The sequence below is a fragment of the Amaranthus tricolor genome, chromosome 5, assembly GCF_026212465.1.
Source record: "Amaranthus tricolor cultivar Red isolate AtriRed21 chromosome 5, ASM2621246v1, whole genome shotgun sequence".
NCBI lineage: Eukaryota > Viridiplantae > Streptophyta > Magnoliopsida > Caryophyllales > Amaranthaceae > Amaranthus > Amaranthus tricolor.
This window is the reverse complement of record NC_080051.1, coordinates 27,646,769-27,669,756: the sequence shown is the minus strand read 5'-3', so window position 1 is coordinate 27,669,756 and position 22,988 is coordinate 27,646,769. Positions and strand designations below refer to the sequence as shown.

General features: G+C 33.7%; 2 protein-coding genes across 5 annotated transcripts; both read left to right on the top strand.

The window, feature by feature from the left end:
• Window positions 1–284: 284 nt before the first annotated feature.
• Window positions 285–6,102, top strand: LOC130812934 (uncharacterized). Of its 4 annotated transcripts, none has more exons than XM_057678588.1 (10): window positions 488–503; window positions 743–865; window positions 2,084–2,113; window positions 2,763–2,824; window positions 2,927–3,163; window positions 3,258–3,425; window positions 3,573–3,619; window positions 4,165–4,294; window positions 5,375–5,412; window positions 5,657–6,102. In XM_057678588.1, the coding sequence occupies exons 4-10, from the start codon at window positions 2,786–2,788 to the stop codon at window positions 5,751–5,753; spliced, it is 756 nt and encodes a 251-aa protein (XP_057534571.1). In that variant the 5' UTR covers window positions 488–503; window positions 743–865; window positions 2,084–2,113; window positions 2,763–2,785; the 3' UTR covers window positions 5,754–6,102. The 4 variants fall into 4 exon arrangements, 3 of the variants coding, with proteins under 3 accessions (XP_057534569.1, XP_057534571.1, XP_057534570.1); XM_057678587.1 differs by having other exon boundaries at window positions 2,084–2,148; XR_009042140.1 differs by lacking the exon at window positions 2,084–2,113 and having other exon boundaries at window positions 285–503; window positions 3,258–3,483; window positions 5,657–5,757.
• A 6,345-nt stretch (window positions 6,103–12,447) lies between these two features.
• LOC130813218 (RNA-binding protein BRN1) lies at window positions 12,448–22,117 on the top strand. The gene is made up of 9 exons (XM_057678994.1): window positions 12,448–12,876; window positions 13,108–13,190; window positions 16,365–16,416; window positions 16,565–16,690; window positions 16,835–16,914; window positions 19,202–19,384; window positions 19,469–19,787; window positions 19,956–20,099; window positions 20,173–22,117. Exons 1-9 carry the CDS (start codon window positions 12,705–12,707, stop codon window positions 20,298–20,300), a joined length of 1,287 nt encoding a protein of 428 aa, XP_057534977.1. The 5' UTR covers window positions 12,448–12,704; the 3' UTR covers window positions 20,301–22,117.
• Window positions 22,118–22,988: the final 871 nt, after the last annotated feature.

Genomic DNA, 22,988 nt, shown 5'->3' with positions numbered 1-22,988 from the left:
ATCTATTCATATCCAATTATCCATATCCATATAAATAAAATAGAGAAGATATAATCAAATTATTTAACTATTCTTAAGTTGAAATCTAAAAGAAATTGATGTTAACAATCATATTCTCCCTGTTTCACAATGTTAGTTCAAATATAATTTACAATTTAATATTAAATATATTTTATAAAAAATTATAATAATATATACATCAAAACAAGTTTAATAAAATTTAACATTAATATATTTTCACTTTTTCTTATCCATATAATTCATAAAATATCGTCTATCCGCTCAAAATTAATTCAATGGTGCTGATATTATTCTTCGCCAAATAAATTTGCCCCAACACGTTATCTGCCAAAATTGCGGGAAACAAAGAAACGCAAAATTCTGGTGTAGTGTTCATCATCATCATCATTTATATATATACATATACTGTGATTTCGTTCACCATTGCCTGATTGTTCAGTTTCTCAATCGAATTACCATGACCGTCGCCAATCCCTCTTCAGGTTTAGGGGTCTCTCCCCCTTTCAATTTCATCTCATTTAGTTAACTAACCATTTTCAACCTATTTAATTCAACATTTTTGTTACTTTTGGTTTTCATGATCATTGATCTGTGTTGTTTAACTCGAAATCGCAACACCCAGATGAACAATTTCTTTGAAATTTAATTTCTGGAATTTTGTGCTGCCTTTTTTGAGATTTCTACAGGATTTTGATGCTCAAAAACTGTAACGTGTTTGCAGGTTCTATAAAGGGTGATGATGGAAAACTGAGATTGGGTTTGCCGCCATTAACAACTATTCTTTATCATTTTGGTACAAGTGGGATTTCTGTTGCCTTGGCTACTGCTGCTACTCATCCTTTAGGTTATTCTTTGTCTTCCTCATTTGTGCTTTAATCTGTTCTACTTAGTGTAGATTTTGATGAAATTTTGAATGGTGTTTTTTGATTTAGCATTAACATTCAATCATTTAGGAAAGATTCAAGATGTTTGTAATTTAATTCTATGGTTTTGGTGGATTATTGTTGATATTCTACAATTTGATTTCGCTTCTGTGGAATATGAAATGATATAAGCGAATATTTTCCTCTTTGTACTTACTGAAATGGGTTCTCTTTAAAAGGAATTTACACTTTTGAGTAGTTCTTTAATCAGAGTGTCTTTTGTTTAGCTGGAATATGTTTCTCCATTGTCCATTAAGTGGTTCCGAGAGAATTTTCAGGGAGGAAAAGTTGGAGAGAAAAAGTTTCGATTGTATGTTAATTACATTATTCCCAAGTTGAGAGAAAACGAATTACTTCCTATCTTAGTGTCAATAATATTCTATATAACTAAAGAGATAGAATCTTGAGGGGAGTTAGAGAGGAGTGCTTCCTTTTTGTGATGTGGTCGTGCTTTATCTTTTCCCTGGTATTTATGGTGTAAGTTATTAGGTTATTAATTAGCCAAGGCCATTTTGGCTTATGTATCCTTCTTGTGCATTGGGTTGTTACTTTTATGGTGATATTCCCTAACGTTACCAAAGCTGGATTTCAAATAACATGCCAAAGCCTTGATACTATAAAAGAGATATTTAAGGCATATTGGCAAAGAACTCATTGAAAAGAAGGTATTTTTTCTAATAATGTCCTTGAAACATGTATCCAAATCAAAGTGCAGAAACGAAGACACAACTTATCACCGAATCGTAAAGGTTTTCATATCTACTTAACTGGTCATACCCACATCATAAAAGTGTAATGAAATCGCGTTGTAGGTTGCTTCAATAGATGTTCCATGGTTTTAGATGATATCTGGTGGTACGACAACCACATCACCATGTTTCTATGATCGCGACCATTACCACATTTTTGCACAATAATCCACATGGAGGTTGGGGCCTTGGGGGAAGGGTGAATTGATTAATTCCCTTCCATTATGTTGGGAAGTTTGACAGTAAACTCGGTAAATCTCTAAATTTTTAGTGTTTGGTGTATGAGTGTATCTCTCTTGATGTGAGTTGCCATTGGGGCATGCATGCTATTATTTTTTCATGAATTGAATACAACTTGTAGACTGAGTTTATAACTTTTCATATTGGTAGGTTGTCTATCCTTGTAGCTGAAGATTTGTTGTGAGTGACTCTTGTCTATAGAAATAATTCATTCGGTAATTGCTACATTTTTTGTCCAGTCTTCTCTCCATTTGATGAAGTCAATATTTTCAGTTGCAATTGATTTTCCGTTGTTTTGGACTTTGGAATCGGTAAATGATTATTCATGTACAGTCAACAGTGTGCTTATATTATAGATCAAACGAGAGAGCTCATCATAAAAGATTATCCCATTAGGTGAAAAACCTAATTTGATTAAACAATTTCTCATCTGTTGTTATTGCCCAAACAGCTGATGTGAGACATAATCATACTTTGCAATGGCCTCAAATCTCTTACATTCGACCCGTCATAAGGCCCAGCATCCTCATTGGTCCTGACTATGTTGATCACGGCCACATTGGTCACGACGGAATTAATCTAGGCCACTACTCCGCTAGCTACAAGCCACCACTCTATAGTCTACAACTTGTTATTGTTAGGCGGTGCAATTAGGACCTCTGCATAGTTTTTCGTTTGTATGTAAGGATCTGAAGTTGTGCATGGGTCTAAATGATGCTTTCAAGTGTCAACGGAATGGAATTTGATGTCTATCGTGGTGGGAAAATGACCTTTCTACTTTGAGGCACCTTTTGGCTCTTTTTATTGTAGCTATTTTCTGTACTTGCAGATGTTCTGAAAGTGAGGCTTCAAATGCAACTTGTTGGTCAAAGAGGACCTTTAACTGGAATGGTATGCTTCAGTTTTCTAAAAATTTTATCCCCCGCCTGCGCCCGCCCTTTTCTAGAAATTTTGGATACAGTTGAATATTTTATCTTCTTCAAACCTTTGCAGAGACATATCTTTACTCAGATATTGAAGAATGAAGGTTTTGGTGCGTTGTACCTTGGATTGACACCTGCATTGACAAGGTCAGTTCTGTATGGAGGATTGCGCCTCGGTTTGTATGAACCATCAAAATATGTATGTGAAAAGGCATTTGGCTCCACAAATATCCTTCTTAAATTTGTAGCTGGAGGCGTTGCTGGTTCTTTTGCCACTGCGCTCACTAATCCTGCAGAAGTTCTGAAGGTGCTATGATTGCGCTTCACTCCTTCCAGTTCCTGCGTTGCTCTATCTCACTCTCTAAGAACTCTGTTTGTAATGTAGTACCTTTCTCCGTCAGGTTCGCTTGCAAATGAATTCAGACATCAAAGTAGGTGCTATTAGCCAAATGCGCAAAATTGCTTCTGAGGAGGGTATAATTGCTCTTTGGAAGGGTGTTGGTCCTGCTATGGCAAGAGCAGCTGCCTTGACTGCATCACAGCTAGCAACATATGATGAATCTAAGCAAGTTAGCTTGCTATTTCCTTTATTATTTTCACATTCTATATCATCATATAATGGTTTCGGTAGTACAAACAATTTGATGATTCTTTTCTCTCTTATTTTCTTGCTTTATGATCTATGAAATCACTGAAGTGTCATCTCTTTTATACAGGCTTTGACACGGTGGACGTCTCTAGATGGATTTCCTTTGCATTTCATGTATGCAACTTCTTTGGCTTTCTCAACCTTCCTAGTTGCATTCTTTTCAATTGAGAAAATTTGGCCCATTTATGAACCCAACACTTCATGAGTGATATTTTTGGCATTAGTAATATGCTGGATATACATTTTCAGCCTTTCACCTCTTTATTCTACATGACATGCTTATAAGCTTCTCCTTTTTTGCGCTAAGCTAGCATTTCTTCATGACTAGTGATTGTTCTTTTTGGTCCTTACTGGTCGTAAATGTGTAAATTGCTCACAAGTATGCGAAATGTAGTTAGGGGTTAGCTACACTTTTGATGTAAAATTATGAAATCCCATTTTGCTATTTCTTTCGTCTTCATCTGTGATTACGTTACAAACCGGAGAGTGTTGTGTGTAATCATTAGATGATGTTTTTTCAGAAGGTTGATGCATTATCGTCTATATGTTTTTTGAGACCGACATAGTTCACTTACAAAGAAATTCATGTACTATAGCTAGAGCTGCAAGCACTCTAGAATCTAGACTGACATATTCTTTACTTACGAATTACAATGAAGGTCAAGCACTATAGCTGGTGTTGCAAGCACTCTGGCCACAGCACCCATGGATATGGTTAAAACCCGTCTAATGTTGCAAAAAGAATCTAGTGGCAGAATTTATAAGAATGGATTTCACTGTGCCTACCAGGTACGTAGATAGTTATTATGCTATTGACAGTGCATTTTATACATGTATCAAGTTTCAGCGACAATTTGAATTTTGATCACTTTAAACAATCCGCCTTGATATGGACTTTTAAACTCTAGAACTAGAAATTGCGTGAATCTTAATCACGAAATTACTGGGTGTTAGACTATAGTCTACTCACATGCCAATTGGGAGTTGAATTGTGTTTCCTTCGTATCTTGAGGGCTTATCTTTCCATCTGGACCCATCTCAAACTGACATTTCTAATTTTAAGTATCTCCCTGCAATGAATACCACTACTACGAAAACAGTCAATATTATTTCTTCTCGGGTTTTGTCTGCTCTTGGGAACTTCTTTTTTGTCCACATCCTGTCATCCAGTGTAAGAGTGAAAGCAATTATTATGTTGCAAAAGTAGCACTAATTTCTGCAGATTCTGTCCCATCACTATCTTTAAACTAGTAGTAGATAACCCAACCATCCTTCCTTCTTTCCCAAATCCCATATTCATCTTTGCATTTCAAAGTTGTCAAACCTCTTTGTTATTGTTCATTTATGCGTCTTGCTGCCGTTATACCCATCTTCAAAACAATCAAGAATCAAGGATAGTGTACTGGAAATCCAATGTCCCTTCTTTCATTCATTATCCATTTACAATAATGATAGCATGTTAATTCCTATTCTGATCGCCATAAACTTATAGCCTTGGTCTCGTTTTCTCTTCTAGGCTCTAGCCTTCCCCTGAAATTGGTGCGTCATGTGTAGTTTATATTAAGTATGCACGGTTTAAAATTACAGCCTTAAAGGGATGAGACTAGGGTAATCTTTTAAAAGGAAATGCTGTGAGTTGATCTACTGCTCTTTTGAGCTCGATAGCATGTCCGTTAAACCTAACATTACATAATTCTTTCCTTTGTCCTAAATACTCATGATCAATGATACACTTCAATGTCTGGTATTCAATGGTGCATTTTTATGTTTCATGAGTCATGAATCATGATCAATGGTACACTTTGCATCTCATAATCAATCATATAAATTGGTTTCTAATTTTGGCAATTCCTTTCGCTTGTTTTACAGGTCATGCGAACCGAAGGTCCTCTTGCACTATACAAAGGGTAAGATTTGAAGTAGCCATAACATATAGCTCCTTGTACTTGGATTTTAGTTGACACCTTGCTGAATGAAAGTTTTCTTTGTTTTAGAGCTAGTCTTGTGAAATACCATCTTTCGGTGAGACGACCTCATTATAAAGAGTCCATAAGTTAATAATTGTAATAGTTGGGCTATTTAGCCCATATATGGGAGTGTTTCATGGATAGACCGTCTCACACAAGAATTTGTATTTGTTTTATGTATCAGGGGCTTTACAATTTTCGCACGATTGGGTCCTCAAACGACGCTCACATTTGTACTTTGTGAGAAGCTGCGGGAGCTTTCTGGACTCCACGCTATTTAATTTGATACATCTGTCGGTTTCCATGGAAGTTTTAGATCTGGATACACTTGCTCCAATACAACAACACTGTCAAAGTTTTAATCCCAAAAGATTGGAATCAACTAATCCATAGAAATACTGCTTCAATCCAGATTAGACAAAATTCTTTTCCTCCAATTTTTGGGGTGATCTGCTGAGGAGTTACAGAAAGAGCTCTTCTCAGTTTTGCATTACAAGATCACCTTATATTCCTTTTATTTATAAGCTTATTTTATGTTTTACTGTATTTTTTTTATGTTTAATTTTGTAATTTATTTGTTTCCTCATTGGGTACTCTTGAATTTGATATGCAACTGTATCGGAATAGTGAGTGCCTGGTTTTTTTTTTTTTTTTTTTAAATTATATAATATGTCTTATAAAAAATTAAAATTAAAAATTTATCAGGAATATAATAATTATGAAAACTAATAAATAACGAGTAAAAGAAATATTTCTTTTCTGATTTTCTATTTTGGGTTTTATGTTTTATAAAAGCTGAAAATTAAAAATAAAAGAAGATAACGAACGGAATGTAGACATAACTATATGATTAATTGAGTTGGCTACTAAATAACAACTGTCGTGAGTCGTGGTGAAGTGTACCAATACCAATTAGCACTCTGTACTTTACACTCTGAAGGCTGTATATTACGTTAATGGCAGTAGTTCATTTCTAGCTGTCTTCTTACTTCAGTAGAATTATTATTATTATTATTATTATTATTATTATTAACTTATTATTATTATTTTATATGTTGTTAAATTGTCATTGTGCTTATTTTCAAACTATTGGATATTTGAATGTACTGTTTTATTTCTTTATATATATTATCATCATTATTATACTCAGCGTATCCCACCTAAAAAAAAAATTATGAGCAGTGTCTTGGAAGAGAAGGACGGCGACAACTCATACCCATAAAGAAAAGTACGGCTAAAGAGTCCCTCAACTCGAGAGAAATATTTTCATATATATTTTGTTGTGTATAATGAATTTATAAAAATTGGTTTCATAGGAATATTCATTAGGAATTGAGACCAATTAAATAAATTCCATTTAACTGTGAATTTCTTATCTTATAGGAGTAGTTCATATAAAACATGATGTAAAATATAATGAATTTATAAATAGTGATTACTTTGTCCATCTAATTTGATTTGCACCTTTTTTTAGAGGTGTAAATATTAATGCATAATTGGTAAACAACACAAATAATTATTAAGATGGAGAAATGAGTCGTGATCATTATCATACCCAGTATATCCTGTTCATAGAAAAACTATGGACAAGGTTTGGGGAGGGAAGGGCGGCAGCAACTCATACTCATACTCATACGTAGGACGTAGCTACACGGGAAAGATAAATTAAATGCATATAAATAGAATAAATAAGTAGAACCAACTACAAAAAAGAAGACAAAAAATAAAAAGTAAAAAACAAAAAAACTAATAATAAGAAACGAGTATTAGATTAAAAGAAACGGCAACTCATACCCATAGAGGAGAGTGCGCTTAAAGAGTCCCTCAGCTCAAGAAAAGTCTTCAAAGAGAGAGAAACTTGCAACTTACAAATAGAATAAATAGAATACGTACAAATAACTAATTATAAAGACAAACAAAAGGAAGGAAGTAAAGAGCGATAACTAAAGGCAAAAAACTGTAACAAACGATGGGTAAAAGGGACATGTTTATTAAGAAAAAAAAGGAAATGTGTAGATAATTATGAAATTACTATGAGTAGCACATAGCATTTTCATAAATAAAAATATGACAAATAAAAATTGAGAACACTGTAGATTAATTGCGACACAAAAAAATACTATCTAAAATTAAACTAAAAAAACCAAAAAAGTTACTCCGTCTTATTCTTATCAAATATCTCATTTTTTATTATAGCATTTATTAATTATTTTCAATTTGTATTTTACTCTTAATTTATAAGTTAAAATATAGATAATGAGATATTTAATTTATCTTAGTGTAAATTTTATTAATATTAACTTTATATAATTTTTAATTAAAATTAAAATTTTAAGATTAAAATAATGCATCCACGAAATAAGTTGATAAGTCCTAAGTCCTAACTCCCAAGTGTAAGTCGTATGTTTTGGTATTTCTCATTTGAACAGCCGAAGAAACAAGGGTGTTGCTATTTTTCGCCACCCCCCCAAAATTACTTAATTGCCTTTGAATTTAAAAAAATTACAAAAATGCCATTGGAGTTAAAACATAATTAATAAATGTAAATCACGCTTAATAACACTATTAAGAATTTAATGCGGATGATTTGTCTATATATATCGAATTCTGAGATGCGTTTGAAGTACGAATTCAAACACGGTACTATCTCTCTAAAAAACTGGTACTATCTCTCTAAAAAGTGTTAAAGAAGTTGTAAGGCGTAATTGGTTGAATATGGCTAACGAAAGCGACTATGAGTCGGATGCGGTACGTAAAACTGTCGTTCGAAAAAAAAAAAAAAAAAAACAAGTCGCACAAATCTAGGCGACTGAACCAAGGTTCAGTCGCACAAATCTGGGCGACTAACCCATGGTCCAGTCGCACAAATTTGGGCGACTGATCTATGGTCCAGTCGCCCAATTTTGTGCGACTGGTTTATTAATTTTTTTATTTTTTTTTATTTTTTTATTTACGTATTAATTTTTTTTAAATTATTATTATAATTATTGTTAGTACTATTATTATTATTATTATTATTATTATTATTATTATTATTATTATTGTTGTTGTCATTATTATAATTTTTATTGTTGATATTTTTATTTTTTAAATTTTTTAATATTTTAATTTACGTAATTTATTTATTTATTTATTATTGTTATAATAATTATTATTATTGTTGTATTTGTTGTCATTATTATTACTATTATTATTATTGTTATTATTTGTCTTGTCATTATTTATTTCAGTACAGACTATTCAGGGCCTTGCCCTTGATCAATTTGCCATTCATCAAATAAATCTCTACAATCATTAAGGTATATTTCTAAAGCATGTCGTTGACGGGAGTTCAAATCCGCAATCCGCGTAGGTAGTCTTGCCACTTGAGCGAATCGACTGGCCCATTCTTTCGCGAACTGAAAACACAAAAAGACAATGTGCGTTATTAATTCATTAAAAAAAAGAACCTGGAAAAAAAATTGATAATAAAACTCACGTAATCAGATCTGCTCCGACCAGGACCAGGACCAGAAGCCAGCAATTCGTCTCGGGATATGTACGGGTGCGAGCACACTCTAAACCATTCAACGTAATTAGGTTCAGTCTCTGAAGGAACAGTAGCCCGTCGAAGTCCATGCTCTACAAGGCGGGCACTGTAGGGGAACCTACTCCACGCCTCCACAAATGCAGCAGCAGAAGAAGGAAAGGTCGCGGAGTAGGTTCCGTGTGCCGGTCGAAGAGCCTTGGCTGGTCTAATAGGAGCCGGAGGAATAGACTGCACGAACCCAATCTGTCGCAATGCCCGCTCCGGCAAATACACCTCCACAACATCAAAGCAGGTGATACCCCCGATGACTGTGGTGCGTGGGTGCTCATTCAGCAACGCAGCAGCAGAAAAATTGTAGGGAGTCCATTCAACCTGCATACAGTCCAAGTTAAAAAAAAATTTCCTACAAATAAAAAACAACATGCATGACAAAGTGTAATGTAAAATACCTGAGTCTCTGTCATTGAGTCCAGAACCTTGCGGAACTCCATCAACCTGTCCAGCTCACGACCTACTTTCTTCGGCGTCCACATCTCCGCCCTAGTCATGTTTGGCACATCATCTCGGCGAGGATGAGGGCGGAAAGCGGGTAAGTACTCATAGATCCATGTCTGGAGCAATGTGAGGCATCCAGCAATGGTCTTGCAACCAGCCCTAGATGCCATTCCGAGCTGCCTGTACAAGAACGCCAAGGTCACCGCACCCCAGGCCACGTCCTGTTCATCGTCGTTGACGACAACTATCGGGTGAGGTCGCATGCCAGTCCTGGTCTTATCCGCCAACAAGGTAGAGCCGATGACAGCCATGTAGTACGCTGTGGTCTGGGTATCCAAGGCCTGCGACCTATGACACAGTCGCATCAGTTCAGCAACGCTTATGCATCCGCTGGTGAATGAACCTTTACGTCGAAGCTCAGACAGAGGCTCGCCGACCAGATTGGTGATACCAACCTCCCACTCCGCCTCCGAAGGCTCAGCCGGCAGAAAACCATCAATAGAAATGCCCAATATGCGTTGCACGTCGTGCAACATAATCGTCATCTCTCCCCAGGGCATGTGAAAGGTGTTCGTATCCGGCTGCCACCTCTCGACGAACGCCGATATCAAAGCAGAGTCGATGTGCTGGTGCATAATGACCGGTAGTCGACCGAGGGAAGTGGAAGGTAGAAAATCGACTAGCTCATCGGACATATCCCTCAGTCCGATGATGGACTCCACCGGTCTCTTCCTAAAACGGCACTCCAGAATCGGAGGCGTACGCTCGGAGCCGTCATAAATAAGTTTAGCTATGTGCCCGCCATAGCTAGGGATCAGTCGCGTATCTGTCGGCCCCCCGGGCTGGGGTGATGTCACTAACCAGTCCGTGTTAGTGGACTGTGAGGGCCTGCCCCGTGGCGGCTCATTATCGACAAAACTTCCTCCTGCACGCTCAGATGCGGCGGAAGAACTCGGGCCGCCAAGGGCAAATCTGCCGTCGGGGCCACGAACTATAGTCCAGTCCAATGGGGCAGGCTCAGGAGCTTGGAACTGAACATCATCAACATCATTATCATCATCACTATAAACCCCCAACTACTCTGGAGGCTATCAGCCTGGTCATCAAAATGAGTACGCACTTGGTTCAGCGTACTCGACCTTTGGGCCTCACTGTGTTGGCCGCCTCTTCCTGCCTAGCCCTCCTAGCAGAACCCGTGACCCCCTCCCCTCTGAGTAAGGTAGGCCTAGAACTATTACCTCTCAACAATTGCCTAAAAAAACCCTTTCCTTTTCCTTGATTACCAGCCATTTTCTACAATTTTTTACGGTTTCATTCAATATTATAAATAATAATATTTCTAAAAACATAATAATCATAAATAAAATATGGAAAAAAATAACATAAAAAACAAAATAATTAATTAATAATACAAACATAAACAATTATATAACAACAATAAATTAAATTATTATTAACTATCACAATAACAGTAATAACATAAAAAAAAATTATATTTATAATAATAATCACCTTTTTTTAAAAAAAAAATCAAAAAAATTATTAATAATAATCACCTTTTTTTTTCCAAAATTAAGTACAATATTAACATTTTATTAAAAAAAATATATAAAATTATTAATAATAATCATGTTTTTTTTTTATATTTCAAAATTTAAAATTATTATTCCTAAATAAACGGAAAAAAAAAACAAATTTAAAATAAATAAATAAATAAATTATTTACAATATTAACATTTTATTAAAAAAAATATATAAATTTATAATAAAAATCAGGTTTTTTTTTAAATTTCAAACTTTAAATATATTTTTCCTAAATATAAGGAAAAAATTAAAAATATATATATATATATATATATATATATATATATATATATATATATATATATATATATATATATATATATATATATATATATATATATATATATATAATAATCAGGTTTTTTTTTTAAATTTCAATTTTTAAATTTATTACTCCAAAATATACAAAAAATTAAAATAAAAAAAAAAAAAAAGAAAATGAGTCGCCCAGATCCGGGCGGCTGGACCCCGGTTCAGCCGCCCAGATCTGGGCGACTCATTTTCTTTTTTTTTTTTTTTTTTCTGTAAAATATAAATAACATATATATACACTTACTAAAAAAAAAGTAAACATTACAACATACAAATTTAAACTAATAATTTATAAAACAAAACATAAACATATATTTAATAATAAATAAAAATAACAATAACAATAATAATAATAAAATTAATGATAACAACATTAACATATATTTAATAATACAAAATTAACAATCACAATAATAATAATAAAATTAATAATAATAACATTAACATATATTTAATATTAACAAAAATAACAATACAATAATAATAATAATTAAATTAATAATAATAAAATTAACAAAATACATACGGAAAAAAAAAAAAAAAAAAAAAATTGGAGTCGCCCAGATCTGGGCGACTCCTATTTTTTTTTTTTTTTTTTTGATGATTAAATTTAATTAAAAATAACTTACCTCGATTGATAAATTCCGGATTGAACTTAATTTTTGCTCCCAAATTTTGCTTTTGTATGTTGGTTTTTAGTTGTAGTGAGAGAATTTTTAGTGTGAGTGTGGTTTATATAGAAAATTTTAGGTTTAATGGCATAATTGTAATTTTTTCAAAAACCAAGGGCAATATGGTAATTTACTAGGGGGTGGCGAAAAAATGAATAGGGTGACGAATTATAAGAATTGGGAAAAACAAAGCATTAGGGAATTGGACAATCAATAGATCACATCTTATGATTTTTATGTTTATAAAGACATAAGACATGGATTGGCCCCCACTTCATCCACCCTGTAAATTAAATTATCCATCCCATTTATTTTTATATATTTAAATCCAATTTATTAGGAAGGTTACTTTTCTCATTTAATTGCCATTCTACTACCCCTTTATTTTAGGCCTAATCATCCTAATATCAAGGGTATTTCCGTAAATACGACCAATAATCAAGTCCACTAATCCTTGATTGACGAAAATTTAAAATAATATTATACGGAAGCGAAGATCCAACTTTGCCGTTTAGAAAGACGCCATTTTCAGACGACCAAAGAGGAGAGAGAAAATTAGACAGTTGCATTTGTTGAACAGAGGAGAGGGGAACTAAGGTTACAAAACTGAGAAATTGACGGAGTAGAATAAAGCTTCATTAATGGCGGAAGAGCAAAAAGGCGAGCGAAGGCATAGTGAAGAAAGCGTCAAATTATTTGTAGGTCAAGTACCTAAGCATATGACGGAAGCTCAACTTCTTGCTATGTTCAAAGACTTCGCTTTGATTGATGAAGTCAATATTATCAAAGATAAAGTTACTAAAGCTTCTCGAGGTTTTGTATTTCAATTTTGATTTCTTTCTTCTCAATTTCTTGTTATTATTGCTAATTGCTATACCTGTTTTTTTTGAAAAATTTGGTTCGGTTATGTGTATTTTGGTGATTTTTAATCGAGGATTACAGACAATGCGAGTTGGTTTTTGTTGATCTGAGTTCAGATTTGCGTTTATTTACTTGTTTTGAGGTGCTTTTTGCTGCTGATTTTGAACTTTTCCTGGTTTTTAGGATGTTGTTTTGTGATTTGTCCGTCGAGAGAGGAAGCAGACAAAGCGGTCAATGCTTGTCATAATAAGAAGACTCTTCTTGGTGTAAGTATCTGTTTGATCTCTTTTTACTGTTTTTTTACTTGTTTCTTTCTATGATCTACTTCGCTTTCTGCATTTCTATTCATCTTCTTTGATTAATTCCACTAGTTGATTTTGCTGCATCGTTTATATTCTTCCACCAATTTGTTTTATGTCTGCTAAGTTAATTTTTAGTAATGTTCGCTTGTTAGAATCTTTTTAGGTGTTTACTATGCTAATCGTTTTAGAGAATTTTACGGTATTGAATTTTTATTGACAATGTAATTCGTTCAAAATTGAATTTGCTCAACTTGCGTTTTAGCTAGATTTGTGGTTGTGACTTTGATATTGAAAATCAGCCACAAAGTTGGAGTGTTTTGATTTGTTGGGGGATACAAAAGTCTTGCATAGTTGGACTGTAGCTAAGCTCTTCCCCTTTTTTTGAGTAGTCCAGTGACCAAGAACCAATAGTTTTTGGTGTCCATAAGAGATCTAATTTGCATCGAACCTGATATTGAACTTGGAGTGGATGTGTTTTTGAGTTTTATTGCTAATTACTACCTTCGCCCCTTTGAAATTTCTACACTTTTCTTTTTAATTGCTATATTTTTTGTAATTCATACTGTTCTCCTGATTTTGCTACAACTCCGAAATGTCTCTATTACTTTTATTAGTTCTCGTCGACACATATTTTCTACTTTAATACAATCTACACATTTTAAAATATTTAACTTATTATCCCAACAGCCAAACTATTTGCTAAATTCATGTGCTATCACAAATATAGTAATCCCAACAAGATGGAGAAGTTGAGTGTTTATCTATAAATAATCCATTACGAGCTATTAGTTTGCCAGCATAAATGATAATTTTCAACATTTATTTTGGGACTAATTCAAAAGGTGGTGCAATCATAGGAAAAATTATGAGTGTCCTTCCAATTGCGGTTATGGTCATGATGCTTTAAACATGGCGCCTCGAGGAGTCGCGGTGTTACAATTCATTTTGCTGTCGTTGCAATGTGAATTGTTAACTTGAAAAATATCATGATTCAATTTTTTACAACATATATAGAAGTATAATTTATATAAACCTTTTAGAACCTAATACATATTTAAAAAAAGATTATAATGACTAATTTGTTAAAATAACAACATACAATGGCTTTTAATCCATAATTTTAATCACAAATTACGTAATGGATTTTTTCGGAATGATACCATCAAAATCGTTCACAAAAAGCCGAACAACCTCACTTTTTATTCTATGGATGCAATAAACGATTACCAATTAAATTTTGTTTATTCAAGCTTTGAGATTGACATTTTACTTAATTATTAAGCCTATCTTTGCTTGAAGATACAATTTCTTAAAAGTTAAAATGTTCAATCACCTACTATTAGATTGTTTGATATTTATACAGAATAATTATGTTAACGAAAATTAATATTTATATAAAAAAGTGAAAAGATGGGTTATTGCCGGGGGAATTATTTCCTTTTTACTACTATCCTCCGTTTTATTTAACTAGTTTTAGGGTTCTTTGAATCTTTTTCATTCAATACATCATAGTTCATATTGTTGGGGTGATGATTTTAAAATCCTTCACAAAGCACCAATATAAAGGAATGACCTTTTCTTTATTTTCAAATCCAACCTTATTATAAGGGTTTGGTTCGATTCTTTATTGGACCCTAACGTTTCAAATCCAAGTCCAATTAAAAAATTAAGTGTTTGGGTTAGAGTCTGAATCTAATAGAAAATTCAAGGGTCTAGATTTTAGACTTAAAATCCTCTTATGAAAATGTTTCTATAGGCTTTGGGTCCAGATCTAATTTTCTGAACCCTTAATATCAGTCTTCAGATCTTGACTCGATCTTAAAATTAAGGTTTGAGTCTAGACCTGACTAGAACCCTAAAATGCTCTTTCCTTTTGTCATTGCACTTTTTATTACTCAAATGGATCTTATAGATTCTCTCAACATCAATAGGAAAAAACATGTGTTAGTAAGGGCCTTTGTGCAACCCATATCACCTATCAATGATTACCTTCACCTTCACGTCATGCTTCAAACTACTCGAAGGGGAGATAACCTCCCATGTGCCCTCACAACGTAGCCTTGCATCCTTCCAAAGCAATATAGATTTTCCTTCTCCCACGCTCCATCCAACACTTCTTTCAAGTAACGGTCTAGAACTTTACAACTCCTCTATGCATAGCTTGGGTTGAAGCCAATAGGAATGCTCCATCCTAAAGAACGAGGAGTGTATCTTTCTTTAAGTGTTTGAGCAAGAAAAGTATAAGGGTTGCTATGAAGACGGCATAGTTGCTTTGCTAGAAGTGCCATGTTAAACTTCTCAAGATCTTGGAAGCCCAACCCTCCTTTCTTTTTAGGCTTCAACATATGATGTCATGCTTTCCAAGAGATCCTCTTATTTGAGTTAAAGGCGCCCTACCAGAAGTTCAGAATGATTCTCTCCATTTCTTTGGAAGAGAAAATAGGGAGCTTGACGTTAAGTTCTGGGACATAGAGAGATCTTCTTCTAGATCCTCTATAACATTCTCCTGAAGGCATTTACTAAGGATATTTCACGCTTCTCAATGTTTAGTTTTTGATATTTTAGGACATGAGACTTGATCGCCTTGGCATCTCTCATATTGTCCCTTGAGAATATGATGTTGTCCTTTGCAAAGAAAAGAGTTACAAGTAATAGATATACCGTACAATATCTTATTTGAGGACTAATAAATTATGTTGCATTACCATTGACAAGGAAGGAATAACAAACTGTGGAAGCACATGTCATAATCTGCTCCTCGCATCTAGTAGGAAAGCGCATCTTTAGCATCATAGAGCACAAAAATTCCATTCAAGTCAATCATACGCCTTACTCATATCAAGTTTTAGGTCATTCAATGAGGAGTGAGATGGAGACATGTGGTCAAATATTTTTAAAATAACAACCAATCATTTTATTTTAAAGTTGTTGTGAGAGATTAATGGTCAAGTTCATTTTTGGTTATCAATATCTTATTTTATGCGATTGCTATCTGTTTACTCGGTTTGTATTTTGTATTACAATATTTTGATGTTTTCTTCAATTTCACCTATTTGGTTCTTGTGATATTATGCATGTGTTAATAGTTTGTGCTTTCTCTTGTTTGACAAATTTTAATACGTTACTATTTGTCCTCAGGCATCAAGTCCCTTGCAAGTGAAGTATGCAGATGGCGAACTTGAAAGACTAGGTCTTGCTGAATTCTTTTCCTGGGTTTCCTCTTACTTAATATGGCTTCTGCTATAGTTTGCAACATCCTAATGACAATTCTCTATAAATTAAAAATTACTAGTTTGTTTTCTTTTTTTGACTTATCCTTTAAAATCTTTCTTTACCAGAGCATAAGCTTTTTGTTGGCATGCTTCCCAAGAATGTCTCCGATGCTGAGGTTTCTGCTTTGTTTTCTCAATATGGAACAATAAAGGAGTTGCAAATCTTGAGGGGGTCACAACAGACAAGCAAAGGTTTCAATAATTAAGTGAATACCTAATTTTAAAAAGTTTGTTTATGCACAATTTCTTTCCTGTTTTTGCAACGTGTTCTTGTATCATGCTTGCAACGGTTTTTTTGGTCACTTGTTTATGTCAAAGTTATCTGATGTGTGGCAGGATGTGCATTTCTGAAGTATGAGACTAAGGAGCAGGCTCTTGCAGCCATGGATGCTGTCAACGGAAACCATAAAATGGAGGTTTGTTCTTCTATCTTATTGTGAACTTGTGTATCACCATTGAAATCTAATAAGCATGTTGTTTTTAAATAAAATCCTACTAATATATTTGATATATTCTGTTTTTGTAATTATGTGATGTTCTTGCTGTTGCCTTGATACATTTTTTAGTGAAGTGAAAAACTTAATGTAATTTGCCAGTCATTATTATACTTATATCAGATTTTGTTGTCAAATGGGATCTTTAGTTTTCATTCACATTTGGTTGGTGTAGGATTTTCATACAACAGTTCAGTGCACGGTCATGTGTACTTTTCTGTCTTGTGGGCTATGGTCTCAGTTACTGAATAGGGATTACCAATCTCCCTCTTAATAAACTTGTTTTTTTAAACCCACATTTTTGGACTCTTAAATTTTCTTCTGCTATTGGATGGTCCTCTTGTGAGCAGGAATTGACATTTAAAAAACCATCTTGAATATGTAGGGTCAAAAGCTAATTTAACATTTTAGCATTGTTTGGCTGAAAAAATGGACCTCAAAAATTTTGTTCTAATCCCTAGTAGCAAGGAAGTACTTCTATATGAGCTGATGGCTTTTCATTATTATTTCAAGGAATTATAAAATGTCAATAAACAAAATTTTATAAAGATAAATTCAAAAGCAATAATGATGATGAACAAGTACATCAGTCGATTCTAATCAGTCATGTCTGGGGAACACCCTTGTATACTAGTCAAATGTTGTTAGAAAGACCATGTTAGGAACTGACCCAGGTAAGTAACTCCCTCAATTTTTGTATGTTCATAGTTTGTTGCAATGTAATGTTGGGACAAGGAAAGAGAGGGTGGGGGTGGGGGAGAGGAAATGAAAAAAATTCAACATGGGTTCATTGGGTGTACTTGAACTCATTCTTAAAAAGAGAAAACAATTCAGCTTAGCAACCAATTGAAAAGCAATCATAAAATCCAAATGGATCCCTAAATTTCAAACTCGATCGCAAGACCCAATATTTTAGTCACTAATGTGCAATTACCAAACAAAGTATACTGGAATGAGGGTTTAACAATTTCACTAGTGACCAATGTTTTACGTACGAATCTAAGTGGTATAAGTCCCTAATATGCCAAACACTTAAAAGCAGAAACAGTTGAAGTTCCACTTTTGCCAAAAAAGGAATAAAGTAAAAGTGTAAAAAAAGTCCAAGACAGTCTATAAAAGGAAGATCTTAAAAGAACAAATGAGTTTTACTTTTAAACTAAAGTGTATTTAATGAAAAGTGAAAATAACTATTTATTGTATGTTCGTAGTCCGACATTGGGTTTATATGTAAATGTAAAGTTCGTGTCATTAAAAACTATTAAAGTTATCCTTATGTTCAACTTAAAGTGATCTAATTAATTTTGAAAGGTTTGAGCTTAATGTATCAATAAGTTGTGGGCCAAGAATGTGTAATGGCTTATTTTATGATCTATGACAGTGAATACTAGTTTAATATTATATATAGCTGTAATAGGCCTTAGGTTAGACATATTCAATTTTTTTCTCCATGCCATCTCATTATCGGAGAGATTCAAAAAGTGAGAACATTTTAGATCACTACATAGAATGCGTATCAACTTGAAAAATCTAACCGCTATCGTTCTCTAAAATTTCTCTTGTGCAAATGAGTCATGTAACCTTCGGTTTTGTCTTTTATTTGTTTTTTAATTCAACATAATAGATCATGTTTGTTAGTAATGGTTTTCACCATTTATGTCCCATCATTTATTCCCTTTGTCCCCGTAAATATGCAACACCCAACATTTGCACAAGTATTAAGAAAATGTTGGAAACACTCAAATAATGTGGATAAGATTAAAAGTGTCAGAAGTCTGTGGATAAAAATTAAAGAAAGTGGTGGGAACATTAACCAAAATAAAATTGTTGCAAATTAAAAGGGATAATGAAAGTAATACATTACTTTATAAGAGAAGCTTAAATTTATTGTTTCTCATCACAAGGAACTGATGAATTGCCCTCCCATCAAAAGGATTATGTATGGTTATTCATTGTAATTTATCTCTGAGCTAAAGGAATCAATGCCATTGTCATTTGGTTTTTAGGCTGTGTTTTTTAATAGATAACTCTGTAAATCTAACTCGTTTTGTTTTACATGACTTTTGCTTTCATTCAATTATCTGTGCAAGTATGGTACAAATCTATGGCGCCGATGCTTTATACATGAAAATTTCTGTGGTTACTTCTGAGATTTGTGTGGTTTGAAGATCTTTACATATATGTCATCTAACAGTTTTGTTTCTCCTATTAGGGCTCAAATGTTCCTTTAGTAGTTAAGTGGGCTGATACCGAGAAAGAAAGGCAAGCTCGAAGGACTCAAAAGGCCCAGTCACGTGCTTCAAGTTTGGGAAATGTTGATCAATCACGGCATTCTTCCTTATTTGGAGCCATGCCAATGGGTTATGGTCCTGCATATAACGGTTATGGTTACCAGGTTTGTTTTCTGAACAAGTACATTGTCAAATTTCAACAATCTGTTCAACAAAATTCCCAATTAACAATGTCTTCGGAATTTTAGGCTCCTGGAAGTTACAGCATTATGCCATATCATATGCCCCCAATGCAAAACCAATTCCATAATATAGTTCCTCCTGTAAATCAAGGAAATGCTTTACGTGGTGTAAGACCTGCTCTTTCTCCTGGGGTAGCACCAAGAAGTTATGTGGGATCTGGTTATCCTACAGTGCCAAATCTTCAATATCCTATGGCATATCCTGGAGGGATGATGACTCACGGACCTGTTAATGGTTCTCCAGGCTCCATACCATCTGGTGTTGTAGATAATCCCTCGGGATCGTCTCCTGGTGTAGGTTCAAGTTCTGGAAGTCAGGTCGAAGGTTGGTAACTTCCCATAGAATTTGTTTGCTTAAATGACTTATTTTTCGAACTTTGAATGGGTTCAATATTGCATCAGAAATATACCAGACGATGACAGTTCTTTATGTATTTGAAACTTTTCTGTACAATTGTTCACTCGTGATTAACATATGCTTTCTTATAAATAGGACCATCTGGTGCTAATTTGTTTATATACCATATACCTCAAGAATTCGGTGATCACGAATTAGCAAATGCTTTTCAGCCATTTGGCAGGGTCTTGAGTGCTAAGGTCTTTGTTGACAAAGCAACAGGCCTCAGCAAATGTTTCGGTATGTCATTCTTTTTAATGCATACTGCTGACATAGTCAGATTGCTTGGATCTTATTTTGTTGCATTTTACAGGATTTGTTAGTTACGACTCCCCAGAAGCTGCACAATCTGCTATCAGTATGATGAATGGCTTTCAATTGGGAGGTAAGAAGTTGAAGGTTCAGCTAAAAAGAGATAACAAACAGAACAAACAATATTGATTTGAAGGCATACCATGCATTGGATGACGGTCAGCTTCAAAGTCTTCATTCAAGCAAGAGAAGTGAGTGGTACAGAGAAATTGGTATCCACTTTGCGCTACTCTGCCCAATTGAAAGTTCCAGCGGTTGTAAATCTCGCAGGCTTGTAGCTGGTGGTGCCGAGACGACCAATGTACTTGTATTTTATGTATCATGTAATTCATTTGGATGTTTAATTCTTAATTTATTGATTCTTCCTCGAACATATCATGCAGCTATGACTCTGTATATTCTGCAAAAGCGAAAAAAGGGGTCGTTTCTTCATTATTTAACTCATTGATCTTTCATACCACAACTAATCCCAACAACCCCCCCAACTAATAGATGTAAATTCTTTTATTTCTTGATTCTTGATGGATTTTGCTTGATAAGCATGATCTTAAAGCTGTAAATATTTCTCTTTCTTTGGATTGTTTGGGTGCTGGTAAAGACAAATTTTTCATAGTTCGAAAAGCCCAAGCAGAACCGTATGCACAAGACTTCTTTCAAAAGTTCAGTGACCTATTCTATGCTGTCGAGATTGTGCTAATCCTGCTAGACTGAAGAACTCTTGCATTATACTCCTATATATCGAGGTAATTATTTTTAGAAATTAATTTATTTTGATAGCATGCACATCATATGTATATTTTTACCCTACTTTTTCAAAATTTATTTAAGTGCTGGTTGCTTTCTGGAGGTATACAATGAAAGACAGGAATCTTGCAGGTATATCTTATTCAACTTTTTTTAATCCGCAGAAGTTGCAGCTAACTTTAGTATTGATTGCTTGATTAAAATATTTCTCGTGTGATATTTCTTGCAAAAAAAAGTGGATCCTCAGCATCTAGACATGAGTAGGTGAAGAGCCTTTGTTGACTGATTTCTAGAAGTCTCGCTAAGGTTAATGTGAGGGCTTCATTGAATTTGGTTTTATGTCATTTTTATGGAAAAGTCTAATGATACACTTATAGAGCTAAATATTTATACATTTTTGGTTGTCGGTTGTAATGAATTATAGTAAAATGACTTAATAATTCATTGGAAAAATTGCCCTCAATAATCCAACACTTATTCGATTTCTCAACAATAATCCTGACTTTTAATTAACCATGAATAATACTAGTTAAGAAGGGTTGGATCTCGCTAACATTCGAAATTACTTTGAACTTGTTAAACAGGTCATTTAGGAAAAAAGAAACTTAAAAATTAATCCAAAATCACTAATTTGAGTCAATCCACCACCATTGTCATCATCATCTTATCCAGTGTATCTCGCCCTTAAAACTATGAGCAGAGTCTGGAAGGGAAGGATGGCGACAACTCATACCCATAAACTGAGAGCGCGGCTAATAAATGCCTCAACTCGAGAAAGATCATGAGTATTACTTACAAAGAATAAGACTGAGTGAAGTTAACGTTAACTCCACAAGCATGTATCTTATCAACCCACCATCATTGTCATTGAAAGGAAAGATTAGTGGAAGCCATTTCAACTACCACTCCTCCCCTTCCCCCTCTGCCACCAATCTCATTTCAACCTTCGTAACCCTTTAATGGTTCATCTTCATTTTTTCCCTTCTCTTCATCTTCAATCTAACAACACCAACACTTTAATGGCTTTAACTTCATCCTGAGCAATCATAACCCTTTAATGGTTTTATTTTTCATTTTATTTCTCTTCATTTACAAATTACCTACAATAGTAGGTAAATATATTTGCTTGGATGCTAAAAGGATCCCTGAATTTCCGACCCCTTAACGAAACCAAAACCGTAAAATCGGAGGTGTTACAAAAATACCCCTTTTAATTCATATTATTCATGATTAATTAAAAGTTGGGATTATTGTAGGAAAATTAAAAAAAGGTAAATTATTCTGAATAATTTTTTCTAATTCATTTGCATTTTTTATTTCTATGTAGTTGGAGATAGTGTTTATCATCAAGAGTCAATCGAAAACAACTTTTTTCTTAATTATTATGATATTGGTAAGATCGTGTATATTCAACACCTTAGAATTGAAACCATGCCGAGACAAAAGCTACTTGATTTTATATTTCTGTTACTTAGAATGCTACTGTGTTTTTAAATTATAGACTGGGGTTTGATTATTGAATTTTGATTGCCAGTATCTATAGGTACTTCATTATGTCATTATGTGAAGGATGGCACACATCTTTAAGATTATGGCCATCATTTTAGACAAATACTTCTCTTCTAGATTAATTTTTATACTCGTGTACTTTTCCCATTTTCTTTGTTTGAAAGGTGACGACCCGACTGGCTAGTGGCTATCTATTGATGTCTGCATACTGATGTATCTTCAGCAAGCTGAAATGGACCAAATGGCAAGAGGCTTGAGCACAAGTATACTTTTTATCTAATACTAACTTCGTTCCAAAGTACTTACAACATTTGCTTTTTCACAAAGTCTAATGCACTAATTCAATCATTAATATCTCAAATTATATATAATAAAAATTATAAAAAATTAATATTAATAATTTTTACATTGAAACGAATTAAACAAGATTTTACTTGATTATGTAATCACATATTAAAAGTGATGAATGAATAATGTAAAATATAAAATACTAAAATTAATTTTTTTAAAGATTTTTTCTATAATTTTCCAAAGCCTAACAACTATTTTTATCAAGTATTTTAC

Coding starts and splice junctions, on each gene's coding strand:
- LOC130812934 (XM_057678586.1), top strand. CDS start 479: ATGACCGTCGCCAATCCCTCTTCAG. Junction 2,825..2,926: donor GAGGACCTTTAACTGGAATG/GTATGCTTCAGT, acceptor AAACCTTTGCAG/AGACATATCTTTACTCAGAT. Junction 5,413..5,656: donor CCTCTTGCACTATACAAAGG/GTAAGATTTGAA, acceptor TTTATGTATCAG/GGGCTTTACAATTTTCGCAC.
- LOC130813218 (XM_057678994.1), top strand. CDS start 12,705: ATGGCGGAAGAGCAAAAAGGCGAGCGAAGGCATAGTGAAGAAAGCGTC. Junction 16,691..16,834: donor GTCACAACAGACAAGCAAAG/GTTTCAATAATT, acceptor GATGTGTGGCAG/GATGTGCATTTCTGAAGTAT. Junction 19,788..19,955: donor TTCTGGAAGTCAGGTCGAAG/GTTGGTAACTTC, acceptor TCTTATAAATAG/GACCATCTGGTGCTAATTTG.